Below are 25,549 nucleotides of genomic sequence, written 5' to 3'. Positions count from 1 at the left end.
CTTGATAGAGATTAGATTTTTGGGAAGGGGAGAATTTTGTAGGTGGTTTAGTTCTGTTGGCTGTTGAGTGTAATTTGCTGTTCAATTTTATTTTTAAGATACCCAAAAGTTCTGGGTAGACAACCCTTTTACTTTCATACAAGTTCAAATAAATATGTTTTAAAAGAACTCCCAGTCAATATTCACACTACTCTTATATATCTGATCAGAATAAGATTCAAGGTGGGAAGAAGGGGTCAAGTTAATTCCTGGTGAAATGCCACTGACTAGGAAGTGTTACATCAGAGATGAATTTGGCTATTTAGCATACATCTCAGTTCTTTTCAAGGCAGATCTCATATATGGGACATATAGGTTACTGCAGATCCTCAGGGCCAAATGATTGACCCATATTAGCTGTATACTCAAGGGCTTGATAAGATGGATTTATTGATCAAGCAAATGTCAACCAATGCCAGTGGCAGCATCTATTACATACCAGACAAGTATTTCAACAGAGACTGCTTATCATCATCTTAGTTTGGTTGATCAAAAATATTCTTTCATCTCTTGCTCCAAGGTCTTTTCCTCACTCAAGGTATCTAAAGAATAACTTGTATTCCCTAACCGTGGTAATAGAGGCTGGACTTTTTCTATAGTGGAGGGGACAGTATCTTGTATTCTGCTGTAAATAAAACTTGCCTGGACCAACTGAGTTTAGGAAGAAGAAAAACGGAACAACCCTCCCACCCAAAACTTTGCAAGAGAATGTTCTGATCAGCTACAATAAGGGCGTTGGATATTGGGATTTTCCAGTTTTAGGATAAAATGATATAACCTCACCAAAACAACAAAAACGTGAGAACAGTTTGTTCTTATAAACCATGTTGAAAACCAACTGTTTTTGCAGTGCTGAAATTAGCTCACGGCAGGCACTAGCAGTTCAAAGCCAAGCGTTCAGAGTGTGGATGTGCAAGGACAATTTTTATCTTTAATTCAAGGCAATATTTTTAAGCCAATCTGCTTATAAACAAACACTACAAATTAGAAGGAAGACCACCACAAACCAGAAACCCTAAGTGTTGACGATTCATTCAACTTGCAAGCATACAGATTTGTTAGGATACCCAGCTTCCAAAAAAGACAAATTACATATTCCATATGGGCCCAAGTTTGATACAGTTAATGGAAAAACATTGAATGGCACTTATTTTTTATTCCATGTCTTTTTTTTACACCATGGATCTTTTATGCTGGAATTCAAATCAGACATTTCACACACGCTACTTTCACAATAGCATTACTGACTCGATCATTTGCCTAATTTGCCTGAAGTTTTTCCACTTTACAACATTTGCGAAGGGGTAAATGAACAACTGACAAAAATGTAACATTACAGAAAATCCCAAACTGATTTCTGGCATTTTAAAATGCACAAGGCCCTACTGACAACATAAGTTTGCAACTGGAGGTGGGGAACAGTGAAAAAGAGAAGCTAGACTTTGAATGGCTTGATAATAAAGAGCTACATAAACGTTATGCCAATACGCACAAGACACACAAGAGGAAAGATTTTTCTTACTTTCCCCCTGCTCAAATGTATGCTATTCCTGTCTCCAAAATGAGGACCTGCCTGCAGGATCCCATTTTGCAACTTGAAGTTGATGGCAGGAAAGAATCAACAGCTGACACAATATTGAAGTCATATCTACTGCGCCTGTTTGAATTTATCACCATTAATGCACTCTCTTGCTGTCAATCAAGTAAAAATGCTTTTGAGAGTTCAATAAACCCTTTACCCAAATCATGATACTGTTTTTTAATTATGTATAAAGGCCAATTTCAGAGTGATTTATGTACAGAATCAAATATGAACCTAAACAGCCTAGTTTGTTCACAAAGAATTTCTTAGCTATTTTTTATAGAAAAAAATCTGTGTAGGCTAAAAAAGGTTGCTTATAAAATAGCATAAAACCATAGGAGCACGTGCCACTAAACTGAGGCATATTTCCTCCTACTAAAACACTTAACACAGAAATTCACAAAACCACAAATGTATATTTCAAAAGGTGCTTCCTATTTCAGAAATTGCAGATGTGCTATCAGCCATATAGGATGCCATGAAAAATACCATATTTTTAAATCGGAACAGTAAATCAGGAGTGCAACCTGGATAAAAACAGAGTGGAGATTGGTTGAACCATCCTAGCAACTGATTGTCTTTAAAAAAGGAAGCAAACTGTAAAAGTTTAGGAGCAAACGTTAAAAACTAACGCTGGACCTCTTATCCCCTAATATCACAACCATAATCTAATGATTATTCACTTTACATATAATGTAGGCCATCTCCATGACAGGGGGACATTACAATATTGTTAGAGAGGACTGGAGGTTTAACATTCTATAGGCGAAACCATGTTTCACTCAACATCCTGTAAGTCAGTTTTATTTCAATCAACTGTCGATGCAAACAATTGTACCTATCAGCGTAACACCATCCTACAGCAGCATAATATTGTAGAGGCAAACTCCATCTGCCTCCTAAGTGGTCTGTGGTTTCCCCTCTCCCCCCTCCTCCCCAAATTGCAGTTCTGCCAACTACAACTTATTTAATCCTGCACATGTATTTGTTCCTCATGTCAAATCATAAAGGTACCTTTAAAAAAAAAAGTATTTGGCATTTCTGAGAAAAGTAAATGGAACATATTCACAAATGGGCCAATCTGTGGAGGAATTTTCATGTACACTGTATATTACACTTCGAATTAATATATTGATTAAATATAAGATGTTGTACCAGTACAAAAAAAATCACATTTGACTGTTATAAAATAAACTATTTTGTACCCAATAGTATAGATGGTACTGATAAGATATTCTTTCAGCATTTGGTACATCGTGCTATACAATATCAAGGAAATGTGAACATATCTTCAAAAAAACTCAACCTCCTGCTTTGCCATTATTTTAAATCTGGTGGACTTGCTGCACTTGGGGGGTTAGATTTACAAATTAAAGTGCTGTTTAGAATATTGGCATCTAAGAACTTGAACATGAGAGACAACTACAAGTAAAATCTCCTGCTGCCATATATAATGCAGCAATGCAGACATTAATACACGTATTAATTTACTATCCTCAAATAGATATTGTTTACAGCATCACAAGACTTAACAGTGCATGGTACCCCCTACCTCCCGTGTACAATCAAATGTTTTAGATTCACTTAGTATTGTTGGAGTAGGATCTGGGCGCCTTGTCTGAAGGATTTTCTGTTTTGGATTTTTAATTTCCTCCTCCTCCTCTGTTTCACTTTCACAAATGTGAACGACTACACTAGGAGTAGACTCCGTTCCTGCATGAAGCTCGTATTTCTCTCCTATAGAGTATAGCACGAAGAAAAAGCAAGTTAAAAGGTTTGACAGTTAAACTCAAAGTAACAAATCTGTAACAGTATCCCACAGGAAATAAAAAAATATCACTGAACTATTTTTGTTTTAAAAACAGGTTTCCATTAGCATTCACAGTAAATGATGTACTAAAAATCTGAAGATTCATTTAATCCCTTTTCAGCTTTAGTTTAGTCCACTTTCATACTTGATTTGACCAGTGCTGCTTACATGTTTTGAAATACATTGCCACCATAGTTGGTAAATTGTGCTTTCTGCACACTAACAACACTTAATTGATATTTTGGAGGGGAAAATGGAAACATTTACGCGCAACTTTAAAGGGCTTATAGCAGGGGTAGGCAACCTATGGCACGTGTGCCGAAGGTAGCACACGAGCTGATTTTCCGTGGCACTCACGCTGCACAGGTCCTGGCCACCGGTCCAGGGGACTCTCTATTTTAATTTAATTTTAAATGAAGCTTCTTAAACATTTTAAAAACCTTATTTACTTTACATACAACAATAGTTTAGTTATATATTCTAGACTTATAGAGAGAGACCTTCTAAAAATGTTAAATGTATGGCTGGCACGTGAAACCTTAAATTAGAGTGAATAAATGAAGACTCAGCACACCACTTCTGAAAGGTTGCCGACTCCTGGCTTATAGCAATATTTGTCTTAATTTGCTTACAACACTGAAGCACTATGCACTTCTACCACACCTTTCAGAGGATCTAAAACGAGCTTTGTTACACCGTGCACTGAGAAACTGGAGTTTCTGTTGTCAGAGGAAAGAAATGGCAAGGTCCCCAGAAAAGGTCAATTAAAAGGTTTGACAGTTAAATTATGTGGTGGCCATATCTAAATATGGCAGTGATTGGCATCCTAGAAAATAGCTAAGATAGAGAACTCCAACTAACTGAACCTTACCTTGTGTTTCTCGTTCAACTAAATATGCACTGAGATTTCAGAGGGAAAATTAAGTAAAATATGTGGCTCTATCTCAAGAGCATGCAATCCAGCAGGGTGCTAAACTTTGAAGCTCTCTCAATCAATTAAGAAATTGGTAGACCACGCATTGAACCATTTTGTCCCTACAAGTAACCACATAGGGACAACCAGGAGATCTGTGTCTATACTCCACTCCTTTTTCTAGAGAGGTGACGAAAGCCACTGAACAGACATTTCTGAAGCAGAACAGCCACAAAAGCAGGAAGACATTCTTACCTGGACCCAATTTGGAAACAGCACAGAGTAAGTCATAGTTTATTCCAGGAGTTGCATCTTCACTTTGCTTCCATCCAACAGGTGGAGATGCAGGAGGCGATATCAGAAACTGTTTGACAGGCTCTGGGGGAAGGAGGTAGGACTTGTCTCCTACTTCACTGGACATCTGGACCTGAAGAAACAATACTACCATGATAACAGAATCACAGAAGTTAAACGAGAGGATCTAATAGTGAGAGAAGAGATATCACTCTCTTGCAGTGTGGGACTGTTCTTCATAACACCTTTCTAGTGTTTTATTCAGTCTAGCTTTAAAAGCTGCAAGTAACAGAACTTATACCACTTCCTTGGGAGACTATTCCGTGGGGAGATTTCTCTCATGGCCACGAAGTTTTTCCTAAAACTAAGACTGTGTCTACACTGGAACCTGAACTCCTCAACTTTTGTCATTCAGAGGTATGAAAAAAAACACCCCCACCCCCCGAATGACAAAAGTTTTGCCGACATAAAGTGCCGGTGCGAACAGCGCTTTGTCGACAAACAAAGCTACCACCACTCGTTGGGGTGGAAGTTTTTTGTTGGCAGGAGAGCTCTCTCCTGCCGACAAACAATGGCTACACTGTGCGTCTTTTAGTGGCACGGCTGTAGCGGCACATAGCCTAAGTCTACTTTTTCCTCTCAATTTCTTCCGACTGTTTCTAATTATTTTGTTCAATGCTGACAATGAACTTGGGATTGTATATAACACATGCTGAGCCACTAATCCAACAAAATTTGTACATGGACCCAGTGTCTGTGGAGAGGAGATGCTGGACTGCACTTTAAGAAAAGGAGAGCGTTCAGCTTGTGGAGGAGGGGAGAGCTTTGTCACTCAAGAGTGACCCTTCCAGCCAATTACAGAGCTGTATCATCTGCAGGTGAAAAAAAAAAAAAAAAGAGTCCCTGATGTGTAGATTCACGCTGAAGAAGTGGAGAAAGGATGCACATGTGTGTGGTTAGAGGGAACTTCAGAACTCTGTCAGGAATGAGAACCCATCAATAAGTACAGAATGGAGAGGAGACAAGAGTGCATTTAGAGCATCTACATATTGCATCATACCTGTGCAAAATACAGCTTCAGCTTTTTCCCACTGATGTCTGTCTCATGCAATTCTATCCGTGCTCTTGCTGCCGCCTCTGGGGTGCTGAAATTTATCCTTACTCTTCTAAAGCTTTTAAACAACTGGAATGTAACTTGATTATCGTAGATCGTGAAAAGTGCTTCAAATCTTTCCTAAAGGTGAAATAAAAATTATTCAGATATAAAATGAAGATTTTCATTCAGTGAAAATACATTTTCCTTTGATTTTTTCCCTCCAGTTAAGTTTCTTCAACTTAATTACTGCCTTAGAGCCTGAAGATTCTCTAGTTCACTCACCCCCTTGATTTTAAAAGTTTAGCACAGACCTGCCCAGCAAGTGTATTGGACATCTCTTCTATTAAACGCTTGTAAGAGAAAGTAACCAAACTGAAACTCTTAAGCCTTGTTTTACTGTCAATTCCATCTCCATTTTTATAGTAATTTGGACTAATGCAAACAAAGGCCTATAGATCTTAATTAAGATGGTGCCATCTAGTGACAGCTCAACATAAAGATATTTCCACTTTTAAATGTCTCATCTATGGTGCTTGAAAACACCTTGGGGATAGATAATAGACAGAAAATATCATAATGCCACTATATAAATCCATGGTACACCCACACCTTGAAAACTGTGTGCAATTCTGGTCGCCCATCTCAAAAAAGATACATTAGAATTGAAAAAGATACATAAAAGAGCAACAAAAATAAGTAAGGGTATGGAATTAATTTCATATAAGGAGAGATTAAAAAGACTGGGACTTTTCAGCTTGGAAAAGAAACAACTAAGGGGGAGATATGATAGAAGCCTATAAAATCACAAATGGTGTGGAGAAAGTGAATTGGCAAGTGTTATTTACTTCTTCACATAACCCATGAATCAGGAGTCACCCAATGAAATTTAACAGGTTGCAAGTTTACCACAATTTCACATAAACCACAGTCAACCTATGGAATTCATTGCCAGCTGATGTTGTGAAGGCCACAACTACAACAGGGTTAAAAAAAATTAGAAAAGTTCACGGCGAGGGAGGCAACCCAATGCTTTGGGTGCCTCTAGCTTCTTGACTGCCAGAAGCTGGGAGTGGATGACAGGGGATGGATCACTCAATGATTGCCTGTTCTGTTCATGCTCTCTGCAGCACCTCACATTGGCCACTGTCGGAAGACAGGATACTGGGCTAGATGGACCACTGATCTGACCCAGTATAGCCATTCATATGTTCTTATGACACTACATAAGTCAGCTCTGTCTTAATTCTTCTGCCTTCTATTATTAAATGCAACCCCAATGATTAATTTCTTCCACTTACAGCAGAGGGGGAAAAAATAAGCTCTGTAAAGGATTTTATTAACTTCTGCATTTGACAACCTTTTCTGTAAGTGTATGTTTGCCTTTTAAAAACTGAAATAAAATAGTTCACTGCCCAGCTGATTGAACATACACTGCAGTCAATAAATGCTTCACCAAAGCATCGAGGGAGGTGGGGCGGGGGGGAAGAGATAGCAGGAGACAGGCCTGTTACCTGAAAATACTTTAAAAAACAGAAGTTAAATGTCTATATTTCAAATCTATGGCATCCCTTTAGCTTCAGTGCCCACCCCATCAGTTACATGGGAATATTGATCATTATACACCTATGTAAAGGGCTTTGAGATCTACAGATGAAAAGTGGTACATGAAAAATATTTGTGCAATACATATACACTATTTATATGTAATTGCAAATTGGGGTTTGAATGGGGGAAAGAGGGAAGATTATGTTTTGATCCAGATACATTCTGCTTGCACAGCTTGAAAACTCCACCAGCTTTGCCAGTGAAGCTTGACGTTTCCTTGAACTATAGGAATGCAAGTTGGGTGGGGACTGCAGCATAGGAGAAACACAACCGGAACTGCATGGACATGTAGATAGAGAGTGAAATCAGACTCCAGATCTGTCAATCCAGCACTTTTGCAAGCACCAAATTCATTAGAAGAATGACATGAATGGAGAGGATAACCCCGCAAGCCCCACCAAAAGAGCTGATTTCTGGATGCACTTTCAGTATGTGCACACACAGCACATTTTCCATTTGATTCAGTAAGTGTCTGCTGTGCATTCACCCCTTGAAAGAAAATAGAGAGAGAATTAAATCTCTCTAAATCAAGCTACTGAAATCTATGTCCAGAGGCTGATAAAGCAGAGTTTTATAAAACAGATAAAAGCCAAATAATATATCAAAGCAGCTCTGTTCTTGCAAGCTTTAGGAATAAGCCTGCATAATAAGTTTTCCATTTATAGACCTAACACACAATCCTGGCCTGTTCTAAAATAATGTCTTATCTACTAAAATCAATCAGCTCAGATGAGCTTGCTAACAGGTCAATCAGTACTGCTCACAAACTACATTTAGAGAAAATTTAACCCAGTCCTAAAATGTATCCGTTCAAAAGAAGGCTCCATGTGAATTCACATGCCAATGCAGACTGCATTCTGAAAGCCTACGTGACAAACACCTTACAGAATGATTTCATGCGGCAGCCAATTATCCAAGTGTCATTAGACAGAGAGCTAGCACGTCTCCACATATTAGCCTCACGTGCCCAGGTAATGCTTTTGGAGTATTTACATAGAAAGAGCAAAAGAGTGGCAACAAGTGACGCTTATCAGAGACACGTATGAAACAAATTATAAAGCCAATGTCTTGTGGTGCACGCTTTCAATACTCTCCACACAAAGAAGGAATGATGGGATAGTGCCAGCTCTACGGGGGACGAACTGAAGCAGTCTGGGTAGCCTGTATAAGAAAGTATTTCCTCTTCAGTTTTGTTTTTAACTAACATTACAGTTTTACTAACTTTCTGACAGGTGACAGATGCTGAAGGTACTGAAGTCCTTACAAACACAGAGATGGATTTGTAGGTTTTGTTGTTCTTTATTTTGAGGGAAGAGTGCAGAGAAGAAAATATGTAAAAGATGTTCTACCAGATACAGGAATATTTTAAAATTAATCTTATTGAAAATACTCAAGACAGTGTCTCTCTACATAAGCTTTCAACCCATTGATGACAATGTATTTCTGCTCACTGATGACTCATAAATATATTTGGGCACCAACATATAGGGCTGGAAATTAGCTTTTCTGGGGACCTACACAGACCTAGCAGTAACCCATGCTCAGGCTAAACTGAAGAGATGCAGGTAACACTATGTATAACATTAATGGCTGATGAACTAAGTATTTTCTGCAGGGGAAAAGAAGAAAAAATGAAAGCTCTGCAACTGAAAATAAGCCATTTGAAAAACTCAACAGCAGGCACCTTTCTCCTGCACCACAGGAATACGATTATAGCAGGCTGACAGAGCAACAGCAATTATATAACGTCCCCTCCCCTATTCAAGTGCAGATCTGTAAGCTGCCTTAAAAGTTATTTGCATATCTGATTTATGATTCCTCTCCAGTCTATCTGCACTATCCACTTCCAGTAGCTTCTGTAGTACAGATTTTATTTAACAGTTGTTTAAAATGAATATTAAAACAGAACCCCAAAAGAGTTAAACCATGGTAAGAGTAAACTAAATTAAAACAGAAAAGGATAAAAGAGGCTCTGATTTCCTCCCACATTGGCCACCTCCTTGGTTAGCCTCTGTGCCAGGGTACTAACAACTCCCATTACACACGCCCCTGTTAGGGTCAGTGCGGCACACAAGTACTAGTGTGTGGATGCCTGAGGCTGCCCATTGCCAAAAATAGAAACATATTCTGTTAACCGTCCCCACCCCCCTTTGAGCCTTTAGCTCTAGAGCTCCTGGCATTAGCATCAAGGATCTCCAAGGTCGATAGCTGTGATATATTGTAATTGGAAAGGAGCAATTAAATATCGGACTGTAAAGTGGCTTAGAGATAAGAAGCAGAGGCTATTGGTAAAATAAACATGTAAAGCAGGGAGAGAGGCAAACTAGTTCACTATCGTGCTCACTCTGGTTGACCTTGTATTTAAATGGCTTTGAAAATGGCACCATTTCAGGAGTTGTTACATTTTCAGATGGTGTCAAATTAACATGCAGAGGCAGCAAATGCTATGGAATAAAGCAAATAAGTCTGGAATTATATGAGTTGATCAGATTTATAGGATAAAGGTTCATGCAGCTACTGGAGATAAGATAATGAGGATTATAGTGAACAAAAAATCATCAGATTGTAGGTATTCTACGATGAAAGCCACTGGACAGTATTTGCAGGGAACAAAGTACACTAAATCGGGAGGAATAACTACAAATGACGTCACTAGAATGCAAACTGAGTTCCATAAAGAACATAAACCAGCGTACACTAGTTAACACACTAACTCCATCTGCACGAGGGAATGGTTAAAAGACAAATATGTTCCGTCAACAAGGGACGAAGAACACACCTACAATGCAGCGAGAAAACCAAATCCTGAATCATCCTGGACGACCACAGTATCTAAAGCAGGGGTAGGCAACCTATGGCACGTGTGCCGAAGGCGGCACCCGAGCTGATTTTCAGTGGCACTCACACTGCCCGGGTCCTGGCCACCAGTCCAGGGGGGCTCTACATTTTAATGTTAAATGAAGCTTCTTAAATATTTTAAAAACCTTATTTACTTTACATACAACAACAGTTTAGTTATATATTATAGACTTATAGAAAGAGACCTTCTAAAAAGGTTAAAATGTATGACTGGCACGCGAAACCTTAAATTAGAGTGAATAAATGAAGACTCGGCACACCACTTCTCAAAGGTTGCCGACCCCTGATCTAAAGTTGAACGCAAAAAGAGAAAAGGGCAGCAGTCAGCAGCCAAAATGTCTAGATTTTCTAAAAACATACTATGCTGACCATCGCTGAGAGGGCACCACTGAAAATTTGTTCTATTGGATGCTGGGCTCTTTTGCCTCTGCTGCTCCCCACCGGAAGTGACGTTGGGGAGCTACGGAGTGAAATCCCTACTCCCTGAAATTGCTGATGCTACCTTACAGATTCCTATTTGGCAGATGGGAAACTGGCTTACCAGTATATTTTGCAGGGATATACACTCTCTTTTCTGTGAATTGTTTAATCAGGTTTATATCTTGCTGATACATTCTGAGCAGCTCACCTTGAGCATAACTTCTCTTCTGAAGAAGTGGGTGTTCACCCACGAAAGCTCATGCTCCAATACGTCTGTTAGTCTATAAGGTGCCACAGGACTCTGTCACTTCTCCTTTTATAATTCTTAAAAGTTTACTCTCCTTGGCTTACAGAGACCAGTCCATTTCAAATCAAGTCTTACTCTAATCATCTGGTACAATAATGTTTCAAGAAAGTTTTTAAAAACTGCTTTTAAAGACATTTTCCTAACACAGGAAAAAATGCAGTGAAGACAGTGATATAGGCCTTCGCAATCAAGGGTAATGAAGAAAAAAGACCTCCAAGACTCTAGGATCTGAAATGTGTTTAAACACTTGTTGCTGACAGAATTCTAGCATTGTTCCCATGACCAGTTTGGGCAGGGATTTTTTCAATCTGAAAACTGTTAGCACTGTATTATAAAACTGAATTCTAGGCTCTGGAGGCTAGTGACTCTATAGCATGGCTTGGCTAGTGGGGTCTTAAAAAAATTATTATTTCTACTATGGTTAGAATTCTGTTAGCAACAGCTGTATGTAGACATGGTTTTCAGCATGGGCAGGGCCGTCCTATGATCTGTTAACAAGCAGGAAAGATATATAAAACTGATAAAAAGCAGCAGAGTGTCCTGTGGCACCTTATAGACTAACAGACGTATTGGAGCATGAGCTTTTGTGGGTGAATACTCACTTCGTCAGAGGCTACCCCTCTGATATAAAACTGATGGATGTTAAGAAGGGAAAAACCCTGAAAATCACAATGGCATATTAGCAATATTTCACTTTTATATTTAATATAATTTGTATTCAGGACATAGGTCACAGGATTAGAATACCCTTTCCCCTTCAAAGGCTCTTAAACACAGGCCATCTGCGGTTTTATCTGAACTGCAGTAAAAGAAGGAGGATGATTAAGATTTGATATATCTAACGTACTGTAATGAGTAAATTTTTGCATAAGAGTCTTCATTCCTTGAGGTTTTTCTTTTGGATTTGCACAGCCTAAAAAAATTCACTGTCATCCCATGGGCCAATAGAGTTTACTACTAGATATATAAAGAGCTGTCAAAACCTCTAGTGAAGCATCTTTGACAAGAGCATCCTTACTGAATTGTGGGTTACCTATTAAACGGGCACTCTAGGCAGCTAGGCCTAAAATCAGATCTAGATTACCAGCCTTGTTTCTATCTGGGGGTCATGAACATGCATAGAGAGAGTACGTATGTACGCACGCACACACACACACACTGCATTGACCTCCTGCTGTGCACTGTCCACCTCCATTTCTGGGAGTAGGAGGCTGAATCTCAACTCCAGAGTCTAATATGCAGCACAAGTTTGTTATTTAAGTTGTCCTACAGCAAGATGCCGAACTATCGAGACTCCCTGGAGGTTCAAATTTAGGAAGGGATAGATGAGTCCTTTACCTTTATGGGGCAGATAAATTGATCTCTATGCTGTTTGCTGTGTGTAGGTCTTTTCACCAGAGGTCTTGTCTGCTCTGTGAGGACACTAGGAATCCCAAGACACCAAATAAGATGAGGAACTTGCCCTTGTTTTACGTTCTCCCGCTGTTATGCAATGCCTTTTACACTACCTTGCTGTTCCCCTTCATCCCAGAGATGGCAGCATTTCCCTGGGGCTGCATGTATGTTTATGAAGTGCTTTGGAATGAACAGCACTATACATAAAGATTAAGACTAGTGGAAATGTTGTTCATCAGAAGTGTTTTCCGACGGCAAACTGGGTTTTCAATTAAACATTCTTCATGAAAATTGTCATCTTACTGTAGAAAAATTTGATTTTTCAACAAAAGAAAGTGTAAAAAACAAAAATTTCAATTGTGGACCCAAACCAAAAATATTTCAGTTGAATACTGAAATATTTCAGTTTGGATAGGATGCCATGCTAGCTCACAGGCATTTTATTTCAGTTGCCTCATGTTTACATTCTCCTATGTGGGCCAGGCTTCTCAGCCAGACAATCTCCCATGATGCACCATGGTCACTGGACCAAAGCCCGTGAGGCACTGGCTCTCCTCACTAGAGAGGATAGTATGATGCATGATGGAAGATGTAATCTGACCAGAGAGTTGGTTTATAGAGGAGAATGGGAGCATGAGGTATGTGAACTACAATCTCCATGAATCGCCACACCAGTACAGTAGAAGCTCCTTTATCTGACCCTCCATTATCCATCTCTCCTTATTAACCGAACAACAAGTGCACACAGGTCCAGAAGCAGATGATCTCTCCTCTGGCAGCTAGATGGTGCTGCAGCTTTTCTCCAGATTATCCAAATGTTTGATTATCCAGTCTGGCCCCTGCCAATTAGATCGGATAAATGGAGTTCTGCTGTATTTCCAAATCAAACTACTTTGGGTTTGTGCAGAATTACTTCAGTTTTCAATTTTTTGCTGAAAAGTTGAAAGTTTCTGTGAAAAAAAAGCCTTTATCTGATTAGCTCTAACAAAGATACATTACCACCAGAAAGGCCAGAGCCCTTCATTGTAACTTAGATAATCAGTTACAGAACGAAACTGTACCAGCGAGAAAAGTAGTAGTCTTGTGTTCCACCCCATAGTCATGGGAGCCAGGAACATCTACATTCTAATCCTGCTCTAAGATTGACTTGCTGTGTGGTTTTGAGCTACTCTTACCCTCTGTAACTCAGTTTCCCTATCTAAAAATGGGGATAATTACATCTATTTATCTCTCAGGGGCATTATGATATTTGTCTGGCGTTTTGGAAATATGAAGTGATATATAAGTATTAGATGTAAAACTCAATTATCCAAGTATTTTAGGGCACTGACAGTTGTGGATAATGAGTGTTTTGGACAAGTCAAATTTGTTTCTATATGAATTTCTGATTTGGGATACAACTACAGGATTGCTCCTCTCCAGGGGAGAGACGGTAGAGGGAAACTAACACTTAAAATGGCATATAATGTGTGTGGGAGGGTGGCGGGAAGGGAAGGTATTAGATAAAAAAAATTGTCTGGGAAGCAGGTTGTTTAAAGCAATTATTTACTTTCTTCTGATGTTTCTTTCAAATAAAACACAGGTAAAATTGATCTTCAGCCCACAGAACTTATCAAGCCAGTACTTCAGAGTGTTTGGCATAAACTTGCATGTTTTGGCAGCAATTTTAACGTGTTACTAAATCAGAATTTGAAGATATCTAATCCAGCCTCGCACAAAACAGTCCCGAAAATACAACTGTCCACAAACAAAATCTACTTGCCTGCTGTTTGTCATGATAGAAAAAATAATTATATTTTACTTTTCTGGAAAAAAATAAAATAAAAATCCAAACCTACTTAAGCGGTAGCAGGTGAGCAGAATTTTGTAAGGCTGCCCTAATCAAATATATGTATACTTAAGTGGCATTATAAATCATAGGCCTGATATTCTTTCCCTTATAGAATAAGGATTGCAGTATCAGCATTACTGTCTGCAGTCAGATAATATATTTCAAGCTGTTGCTCCAGAAACCCCTCACCTCAGGAAATGGAAATGACAAGGATCTCTAGGGAGTGCTGTCAGTAAGGCACTCTCAGTGCTGGGGTCCTAGACTGTGAAACACCTGTTGGATGAGAATGAGCCTTAGTCTGCCTAGCTTCAGAGTCCAGTGCAAAACCGGCATTTTGGCAGAAGCTTTCTTGTAAAGACTGACAGAAAGGAGGATGAAGGACAGAGAAGAAAAAGGAGGGAGCAGGGAAGAAAGGATGGTCAAGTTTAAGCAAAACCCTAGGATGGCAAGAGTGGAATCCAATTTGATGATCTTTATAATTGTGTTTTGCATCTATGCAGTTAGCAGCCTATAAAATCTCTTTGGTAGAGTTTCAATAGCTTTATTTGTTGTGATTAATAGTTTAGGAGTGCAGTTCACTGCCACTGCCTTTAAGAGACTTAAGTTAAAATGAAGGACACCACCTAGTGTCCCTGATTTGCAGAACAATGTTTCCCAGCTGATACCACACCTTCCTCCAGGCAGCATGCAGAATTTTAGATAGAACTGTAGTAGACTTTATAGTTTTGTAAATTAAAACTGGAAGGAAGTTACAGATCAATCCCTCCTCCACTACATTAATGGCTCACATTTCACCCATAGTTTGCTTTACAGAACTCATTCGCTGTAGAAGATTCTTCCTGATAGCCATTAGAAGCAAAGGATAACTACACATCTGACTGAATAAAAAAAACAAGATAATGGCCCAGAGAAGCCCTGTTTAGATTAGAAATTTCAAACCACTTTCAAATTGTTATTTCTTATTCATTAGGTCTGACAGTATACTGTGAACCAATACTATTCTTTTAACAGTGATCCTTGTCCTGGAATCAAATATTTAAGTCCTCCCTGGACTATAAAATGTAAGGCAAGAAATCTGCATGGAGACGGGCTATGAAAAGTACTACAGCCATACCACCAAACTGAGATGCTAGAAAGAATTTACACTACTAGCTGTTTTATAGTAGCAGAATCCAATTTGAATTTATTGGCAAGCAGCATTGAAACCAGTTTGAACTCATTGGCAAATCTAGTTATTTTTCACCTGCCAGAATAAGTAATAACACTGAAAATCTGGACAAAATAGGCTCTAACTACAATTGCACCAATTTAGATCACTATACCCTATGTACTCTTACCTTTTCTTCTTGTACCTCAAACACAGCTTCTGGCACACTGCAAGCGAAGAGTGAGGTAGGCAAGTCACTTAAATCCATCATCTCTTCCAAATCATCTTCATTTTCTCCAAAGATCATTTCTTCTTCCTCTTCTTGGTCACTGCTGTAAACATCTGTCTGGCTGTCACTCCAAGACTTCATAGTGTCTCTGAGCATTGTCCACCAGAAACAACTTTTCTTTATGTGCCAGGGCTTCTAACAGGAATCTGTTAAGAGAGAAAACGGAGGATTACAAGTACTGAATTTACCAGTAAATCACGTTTTCCTGCTACAGTTATTCTTTGAGATGAATCATTTTATGCAGAAAAGAGAAATCAGTGTGAAGGCTGCCTACAGCCTGCAGTACAGAACCACTTTATCTCATTCCTATAAACCTGAGACTCAACTGTTTGAGCTATGAAAAGGAATGTAAGAAACCATCCATTCTAATAAATGTAAAGAATTTTTGTTAAAGTAACAGAAAATTAAAGTATTAGGAAACTGTTTTACAAGCTTTCCTCAATGCCATAATACTCTGCATTTAGATAGCAATTTTCTCTCGGAGTATGTCAAAGTATTTTATAAACAAGCTTCACCAAGCTAGGGAGAGTTGTAAAGTCTCCCCATTTTACAGATGGAAAAAACACATACACTGTAAAGTTAACTGTCCTGCCCAAGCTCCTTGCAACTCAGTAGCACAGCCAGGAACAAAACCCAATATTCCTGACTCTAAGCCCCTTTTTCTAACTGCTGGATCAATGGTGTCTTCCACAATAGACACTGTATGAATAGAAAAAAAAATAAAATAGTCTAATCTGTATGGGTAGTCTGCACAGTGCTATACATGGAATCCCCAATAAATGTGAAATGGAAATAAAATGCAATGCAAACAAGATATCACATAGGATATTGAACCAAAGACCTTAGAATATGAACTATTTTTGCATAAGCAACTGCATTTTATATAACACATGTTGTCAACTCTTGCTAAAACACAAGAGCACTTTTGTGGTGAGAAAGGAGAAGTTACATTACTGTATATTAATGTGTAATCTCTGGAAGAAGGGATATTTGTTTGGGGATGGGGAGTAAGTTGCGCAGAACACTGGAAAAACTGGCAGCCAATATATTTGTTTACTATCTGCAGTTGTTTGTTTTGAATATTTTATTTGCTTAACTAGCTTATTCCTTTGAAACAGTCAGCTAATGCCATTAACTGTAACCAGTATGTGTATGGGGGGGTGGAAAAAAAAAATCAGTCCATGCTCACTCATGTGTTTGTTTGAAGCAAGCATAACTGACAATAGCCAGATACCCTTAGGAAAAAATTTTTGGAAATGAGGGAAAAAATTATTTGATATCCCCAGTTACTGATGCAGGTATTTATAAAGTGCTCGTGCACTGTAGTACTGAGGCGCCATATCCATGTGATCAAGACACTTCTAAATACAGTAGGACATTTTTGAAACATACAGGGAAGTTGGCATTGCAGTTTACATCCAATGACCTGATGTAAACAACCCTGTTCACACACAGAAGTTACGAAGGTTTAACCAAACATGTAATGTTAACTTATTTCGTTAAGCCAATGAAACTGCATGTGGATACATTTATAAACCACTTAACGTTCATGCACAAAGTTGCATCAGCTCAACATCACGTCATTCAGTAAACCAATGCAATTGTGTGTGTAGATCGGACCTAACTTGACCAGCAAAAGTGAGTTTTACACATGATTTTCTGAATAAAATATTCCAAATGCATTGATTAAACAACACCAGGGGAAAGAGATGTCATGCCAGAACCTGCTTGTGTAACTGGCGAAGAAGTAACGATTCCCTGAGGGCTAACCCATCTAAAAGTGAAGGGAAAAAAGTCATATAGACTAAAAAACAAAATACTGAGTGGCTTGGAAGCTCTGAATTTTAAGAGATCCTTCCAGGCCAGCCAGTCAAGCGCATTAAGAGGGCGAGGGTTCACCAAGTCAAACTGAGTCATGAGCGAATAGCACTGAAAATGCCAGCTGTGTTATTCATAGAATGACAAGGGGACGCACCCCTTTTACAAAAGGCTTAAACCCCAGGGACTCCGCACCTCAAAATTAACAATCTATCTGACAAGTACTTAACATGTGTAAAGGAGGAAAGAGATGGTATTTGGCACAGAGAAATGGGACTTTGTAAGGGTGACATATGGGCAGACATACACTAAATATGGCTGAGTTACTAAAGCCTTGAAAAAGGTCAAGTAACTTGAACTTGACACAGAAGAACCAAGCAAGCCAGTGAAGTCTGAGGGAAGGCAAAGAGGGTAATAAAGAAAAATTAACTAAATTACTGTAATACAGAGAACATAAGAACGGCCGTACCGGGTCAGACCAAGTGATCTCTCTCCTGCCATCCATCTCCATCCTCTGATGAACAGAGGCTAGAGACACCATTCTTTACCCATCCTGGCTAATAGCCATTTATGGACTTAGCCGCCATGAATTTATCCAGTTCCCTTTTAAACATTGTTATAGTCCCAGCCTTCACAACCTCCTCAGGTAAGGAGTTCCACAAGTTGACTGTGCGCTGTGTAAAGAACTTCCTTTTATTTGTTTTAAACCTGCTACCTATTAATTTCATTTGGTGACCTCTAGTTCTTGTATTATAAAACTTTTCCTTATCCACTTTCTCCACATCACTCAAGATTTTATATACCTCTATCATATCCCCCCTTAGTCTCCTCTTTTCCAAGCTGAAGAGGCATAGCCTCTTTAATCTTTCCTCGTATAGGACCCTCTCCAAGCCCCTAATCATTTTAGTTGCCCTTTTCTGAACCTTTTCTAATGCTAGAATATCTTTTTTGAGGTGAGGAGACCACATCTGTACACAGTATTCGAGATGTGGGCATACCATGGATTAATATAAGGGCAATAACATATTCTCAGTCTTATTCTCTATCCCCTTTTTAATGATTCCTAACATCCTGTTTGCTTCATTTGCTTCAGAGAATGCCTTCATTTTCTCTCTCAAAACCCCTCCTCCCATATCTTTAAACAGTAAAAACCATCACCAGAGTTAGGTTTTCTGCCGCGCCTCTGTCTAGGAGCTGGAGAAAAATGCCAGCCACTTCCAGGAACCGCCTGAGGTAAGCTCAGCCCAGAGCCCGCAACCCGAACTCCCTCCCACACCCCAACTCCCTGCTCCAGCCCCGAACCCCCACCCGCACCCAAACTCCCTCCTGCACCCCGCACTCCTCATCCACAGCCCCACCCTCAGCCAGAGCCCTCATCCCCCCTGTACCCCAACCACCTGCCCCAGCCCAGAGTCTCCCCCACCACCCTGAACCCCTCATTTATAGCCCCAACGTAGAGCCCTCTCCCCCTTTCACACCCCAACCCTTTGCTCAGCCAGGTGAAAATGAGTGAGTGAATGGAGGGGAGAGCAAGCGAGGGGAGGGGGGAGCAAGCGACGGAAGGAGGGAGAGTGGAGGGAGGGGTGGTGCCTCACAGAAGGGGCGTGGTAGGTGCGGGGCTTCAGGAAGGGGCAGGGCAGGGGGCTGGGTAAGGCTGTTCTGCTTTCTTCATTCGGAAAGTTGGCAACCCTAATCACAGTGGAAAGAAAGCCTTCTTTACTCCACAGATTATCAACATCAGAGTCCATGACAGCTCCTTCAGAATGGTTACATTCTACTGTGTCATTTAAGGAGCTTTCTAATATGCAGATTACTGACACTAAACAATGCAATGACTGAAAAGCAGATGGAGTATTTAAATTTTCTCTCATATAACTAAGACATAGTGAGCATGTGTTTGTGTACGCTCAGCATAGGGACATATTAAACTGAAAGGAGGCACATGCAAAAAGGCAGGAGACTGAGCAACAGGAGACCTAGGTTCTATTCCTACATATGCTAACACTCACTGTGTGACCTTAAGGGTGAGTCTACACAGCAAAGAAAAAACAGCGACTGGCCTGGGTCAGTCGACGTGGGCGCAGGGGGCTGTTTCATTGTTGTGTAGGCTCGAGAACCCTGTAGGGTCTGAGGGTCCCAGAACTCTGTACCACAGGTTCCCATTGTGTAAAATGTGGCTTTGTAAGGAAGGGGCTTTGAGATCATGCATGAAAAGTGTGATAAAAGAGCACATGTAAAAGATTGTATACAAAAGTAGTCATGGAACATGTACCATACCAGTGATTTAAAAAACTAATGATAGTTGTTTTAAATTTAAAAACAAAAGTAAATATCCTTTAAATCAATTTTTTTTGTTGTTGTTGCTTTTAATTACAGGCTCATAAAAAAGCTTCTGAAAGTATAAAACTTCCTTTTCTGGCCAGGCTGAGAGTTTGAAAGGAGTATTGCTCTGGGGAGATTCACACTGAAACCTGAGAAGACATCACTATATAATGCAAAATGAAAGATTTTGGACAAAAATAAGAGTATTGATTCCTGAATCTTACTCCACACACACACACACTTTCAGAAAATCTTCTTTTACATTTACAATTTGATGCATATACTGGGCTTGTGCAGTACAGCACTCTGTGCGCTAAAACTGTCAACACAGAATGGTCGAAAGGAAAAAGACCAGATCTGTGTGTCCTGAAGAGTCCAAGAAGAAAAACAAAAAAGAAGCCTACATGTTGGTTTGATCACATCAGTATGATAAATCGTGTTTGGTAAAATATTCCACAAGGGTAATCCAAGCAAGCGGAAATTCATTCTGCTCTCTGGTGGATGGATATCAGTCGTTTCCTTCACAGAGGTAAGCAAAGTTGGTATTTGTCTGGCTACATATTTGTAGGTCAACTGACCAGCAACTAGTGAAATATCTTTAACACACAAATATCTTCCACATGCACAATGCATTTTAGGAGTAACAGATTTAAAAATAACTATTGTCTCTCTTGCAGAATATCTGGATTTAAAAGAAAAGAACTGAGAGTCAGGAGGCCTTGGTGCTAATCCTGGTTAAACTCCAGATTTGTAGCGATACCTAAGGCAAGTCACTTCAAGCATTGTGCTTTAGTATCCCTAGCTGTAAGTGAAGATTTCCTACAACACAGTGGTGTTGGGACTAATCTATTAATGTTTGTAAACTACTATGAGATCTTTGAGTGGAAGGCACTAGAGAAATGCAAAGTACTTGAGAATAGATTTTTGCATATCATACATTATATAAAAGTCTGAGCAATCAAATCATGTTTTGTTTCTAATAAATGTGAAAGATAGTGTTATCTGATACAAATCCAATTACAAAGCTGTACTTGTAAAAGTTACTTCATTCCATTTAAACTTGAAGTGATTTAGCATTATTTTACTAATCACAGCAAACTTGTTCATATAAAATCAATGTTGGTAAGTTTCATTATGTCTGAAATACAAACAGAAGTGACAAATTTAAAAACAAATGCCAAATATTTAGAAGTTATTCACTGAAAAATATTATAGTGTAGGCCACAGATCAACATTGTGTATCCTAGTTACAGTACACTTCCTCATTGTGTGTTAATGTCACAGCTGATTATTGCAGCATCTGATGACAGTGTTGTGAAGGAGTAAATGTTATTTCTGGTTATAAAACCCAGCTTGTAGGATTTTAAAACTTGTCTGTGTTGGAATTTTGGAATTCAGCCTAATCATGAGTAGATGGTTCTCCCCCCTTCCCTTTACTCCCCAATCTGGTTTAAATGTGTCTTTTGGAATGCATGTCCTTCAACTTCCGTACGCTGATTTTTTTTTCCTGCTTGACTGCTAGGAATGACATATTGATAATTTTATATTTGATTTTAAATGCCTACTATTTACCAGTCATTCCAGTTGCTTTTTCTTCACTGACTTTGTTAGAATGTAGAGTTGCTTGATGATTAAACTCTGACACCAGCTCCTGACTCTTAAAGTAAAGACTAAAAAATACAAAGATTTAAAGTATGTGAGGGTGGTGATTTTGATTCAAGGAGATTTTTCATTCACTTCATCTTCTCTCCAGTTCAGGATTTATGCCTATGAATCTGAATAACCGCAATTTAATGAGTAAGAGTGAGTTTGTCTCAAGAGTGGGATGATGGTGTTTAAAAGACAATCTACACTATGTAAACAATGCATGTACATAGTAAAGCAACAAAGTATAATCTAAATACAGATAGAATGTTAGGGTGAAGTACAAAACAACACACAGTAAAGTGCTTGAAGTATAGCATGAAGTGATTCAGCTAATATGATGCAGATGGAAGTAAAACGTAGTAGCTGAAAGAGGCTAAATGTCACAGTGACCTTGCACTGTACCTAAACTGGCCTAGTAAAGTTTAACAATATCATATAATAAGTATCTTAACATGGACACAAGGACCCATTTGTAAGTGTTTTCACGTAAGACCGTCATTTAGCACTGAACAACTTAAACATGGATTAGTTCATCCTCACTCTGAGGTGAGGCAGACAATCATCATCCCTCTTCTGCAGATGGAAATAAAACAAACACATGCAGAAGTTAAAATCAGTTGCCCAAGACCAGCACAGCTCAGAATCAGAGCTGAGATTAGAGCCTTGGAGTTCCTGGTTTGTAGATGTGCGCTCAGCCCACTACATAATGATCACATTTCCCCATTTACAGCATAAACACTCTTAACGTGAGGAAAATGCTGACTTTTGCTGAACAGCAATTTAATAAGTTATTAAATATATTAATGCTATATAGATATACATTATTACTGCAGAAAAGGGAAGCTTGTTGACTAAAGCACAGTGGGGAGACTCCCGGCTTCTCTTTCCAGCTCTGCCTCTTGCTGAATTGAGGTGATGCCTTGTTACTCAACTTCTGTTACCTGTTTCCACAGCTATAAAATAGAAGATTGCCACTTACCCACTGTCGCGAAGTACTCTAAGATCCTTGATTACAGGTACCAAAAAAAGGCCGTGATCCTCTAAAGACAGGCACTCAACTTTACACATGGTGAATAGCTCCACCATCTTCAAGTGCAGCATTGTTATAAATGAACCTCAACATGTTGTGAATAGTTCGGTTGCAGCAACAAAAATATTATACACCATTTTCTGGTTTGTGAACTGAAAGTTTGGCACCGTACTAAGTCATTCTGGGATGATGGGAGTAGCTTACAAATTCTAGTACCATGATGCGGATAACTAGTTTCCCTAAAACTGATAAAAAATGAAGCAGGTATAAAATTATGCATCTGGTAAGTTTGAGTATAAAAGAGGACACTTGGATAGTTGTAAGCAGCAGAGGAGACAGCAGTTGTTCCCTTCAGCTACTGCAAACAAGGTCTGTGTAAATGAGAGTTTTCTACATTAGGGCCCATTCTAGCCAAAAACTGAGTTTTAACAGATCTTTTCTGCTCATTTCATCTGGCCACAAAGAAAACTCCTAGTAGCAGAGATCAGCAGTTCTGCATTATTTGCACTACTATAACCTTCTTTGCAGGTGTAAAAAATAAACAGAACGAAAGTCAAGTAGCTTAGATCCATAGCTTGAACTATTTTTGTTTTAAAAAAATAGGAATGCATCCCCTAATTTTAGTTATTAAATAACAAACCTATACCTCTTAATTTTTATAGGATATTTATTTTTTGCAGATTTGCCAAAAATATCAGTACCCGAACACCATAGCTGGCATTGCAGCAACCACTAAACTCTATGGAAGGCTAATCACAAAGCCATTCAATGCTCCATTAAAATTAGAGTGGGATACCCAAATAAACTAACTGATGTACATATGGTATTTAAGAATTAATTATTACAAGCAGGGTAGAGGGAAGTCTACCTTTTAAAAGACTATATATATAAATATTTTACAGCATCTTTTTAAGAGACTGTGTGTTATGTCCGTGCTCAACTCCTAACAAAATGAAGCCAGGGCCAGAGAGCTCTGGCTCCCTATTCCAGAAGGAAAGATGGTAGTTCTGGAAGGAAGAGATGGTGGCTTGGTAACCTGAACAGGGAGCTGGGTCAGAAATACTTCTATTTTTCTCTGTTGTTGCTTTTTTCCTGTCCTTCCATCCCTCAATATTAACCCAGAAAATGAGAGAAATGCACAGTATTCAATACAGTTTGTGTGTAGTTGGCATCCCAAACCCTATCTTCCTTTAGCTAATGTATGTTGTTTGAATTCTCTCTCATGTTTTTAGATGCTTAAGTGATTTCATACACTAGGACTACATCGATCCTGTAAACCAAACCAGGAGCCTTAGCCACTCAATTGATCTTGACCCCTTATTAATTCCTTTATTCCAGTGAGAAGTCATATGATCTGGTTAGCACACTTAGATACCAAGGTAATAAGCACTTTTAGAAATACTGACAAGGTGTTTTTTAAAAAAACTTTATACAGCCTTGTGAACAATGAGGATTTTTGGAAATTCTCCCCTATTGCTCAAGCAATAGAGAGAAATAACAGGTGGTAACCATGTACCACCAGTGTTTTTAATATTTTTTCTAGACCTGCTCTGAGCACTGTTAGAGGACAGAATGGAAAGAACACCAGCAGTCGGTGATTCACATTAGCATCTCCTGTCTCCTACCATTACTAGTGCAATAGTCAGAAAATTTCCAGAAGTCTTTAATATTGACAAGGCTAAAACATTCATGGCACTTTACAGACAGAAATATCTGCTCCCAAAGTGTATAGTCTAAGACCAATCTTGCCAACACAAACACATGTGTAACTTTACCTACGTGAGTAATCTCATTTAAGTCAATGTGTTTGCAAGATCAGCACCGAAGTCTAGAAATAACATGTTCTGTTATAACAAATAAGAGGAAATGAAGGAATTAAGAATTAACTAAATGGTTAAGTAGGTTGTTTTGGTTCTCAGACCACAAGAGCATTTAAAACCCTTTCAAAACATACAAACACAGGAAGAAGCCAAACAATACACCTTAGAAAACAGCACACTGAACATGTGATGCCTAACCACGCCATGACTGTTGATAATAGGTTGTATTATATCACAGTGTAGTGAACTAGAGATAAATAAATGTAACCTTAAAACAAAATGCCTATTTTTATGTCTCATATCATCATTTATAGCTGCAAATAATACTAAGTTCCGGATCTCATGAAGTGCAGTGCAGAAATTGCTTTGAATATGTTGCTTTGGAGCAAGAGCTTCTACACAAAAATAAATGTTGATTATTTTAGTAGTCACCATAGAGGTGATTTTATAATTGTTTAAATTCTCTACACGCACAACTGAATATTGGAGCTCAAGTGTTCCGTTTGCGCCGGAGACATCAGAGCAATCGGTGCCACAGGTAGGATGCAAACAGGCAGGCCATTCCCATTTGAAGGGAGAAGCTTTGTGGAGTTAATCCACCACCACCTGCCTCCAGAAGAGATCTGCAAGCTTCAGAAGTTGCAGAAGAAAGCACAGCAAGTGCTGCAGCAGGGAGGGGGAGAGAGATGGGGTGGTGGGGGTGGTCTGCAAACTTTGGGCAACTGCTGCTCCTGTGCAGTACCTCGCCCATCCCCACCCACTTAACCCCCACAGCTCCAGCTCTCCTCGGGGCCAGGCAAACGGGGGATCTGAGTGGGAGCGGGCAGCCTAGGAAGCTCTCCCCGCCCATGGAGCCATTCCCCCTTCACACTCTGGACCTGCTGCCCGCAGCAGCACCGAGGGATGTGTCCGGAGGGGGGGGGTGACACTCAGGTGGGCAAACAGCCCATCCCCGCCCTTTAAACGCAGCGGAGACCACCCCCCCTTACACCGGGCGGCTGCGAAACCCACCGCCGCCCCAAGGCGGCTAACTGCCCGCGCGCGCGCGCGTCCGCCCCCCCGGGGAAGCGCCCACGGAGAGGCACGAGGCGGCTCCCCGGGGGGGCAGTTGTGAGGGAGAGGGGGGATGGGGGAGAGCATGGGGGGTGGGGGTCGGTCTCCGCGCTGAGGACTCACCGTCCCCGCCTGGGGTGCCCGTCGGAGCCGCGCAGGGCCCGGAGCCCTCTCGGAGGAGGGCGGGGGGAAGCTGGCAGCGATGGCAGCAGCTGAGGGAGCGTCCCCCCCCCGTCCGGGCGCGCGCACCGTGGTTCTCCCCGGGGACGCGC

The 25,549-nt window shown here is 39.9% G+C and overlaps 1 protein-coding gene across 2 annotated transcripts; it reads right to left on the bottom strand.

Annotated features, from left to right (window-relative positions):
- Nucleotides 1-1,180: 1,180 nt before the first annotated feature.
- On the bottom strand, nt 1,181-25,549 carry RCAN3 (RCAN family member 3). 2 transcript variants are annotated; one of them, XM_030538973.1, is made up of 5 exons: nt 25,401-25,549; nt 15,489-15,733; nt 5,699-5,872; nt 4,600-4,771; nt 1,181-3,358 (listed from the first exon to the last, which is right to left on the bottom strand). In XM_030538973.1, the coding sequence occupies exons 2-5, from the start codon at nt 15,681-15,683 to the stop codon at nt 3,150-3,152; spliced, it is 750 nt and encodes a 249-aa protein (XP_030394833.1). In that variant the 5' UTR covers nt 15,684-15,733; nt 25,401-25,549; the 3' UTR covers nt 1,181-3,149. The 2 variants fall into 2 exon arrangements, with proteins under 2 accessions (XP_030394833.1, XP_030394834.1); XM_030538974.1 differs by lacking the exon at nt 25,401-25,549 and adding an exon at nt 22,354-22,402.

This window comes from Gopherus evgoodei, chromosome 20, assembly GCF_007399415.2.
Source record: "Gopherus evgoodei ecotype Sinaloan lineage chromosome 20, rGopEvg1_v1.p, whole genome shotgun sequence".
In the NCBI taxonomy this organism is placed as follows: Eukaryota; Metazoa; Chordata; order Testudines; family Testudinidae; genus Gopherus; species Gopherus evgoodei.
Note: the sequence above shows the minus strand (reverse complement) of the source record. Positions and strands in the feature narration are given on the sequence as shown.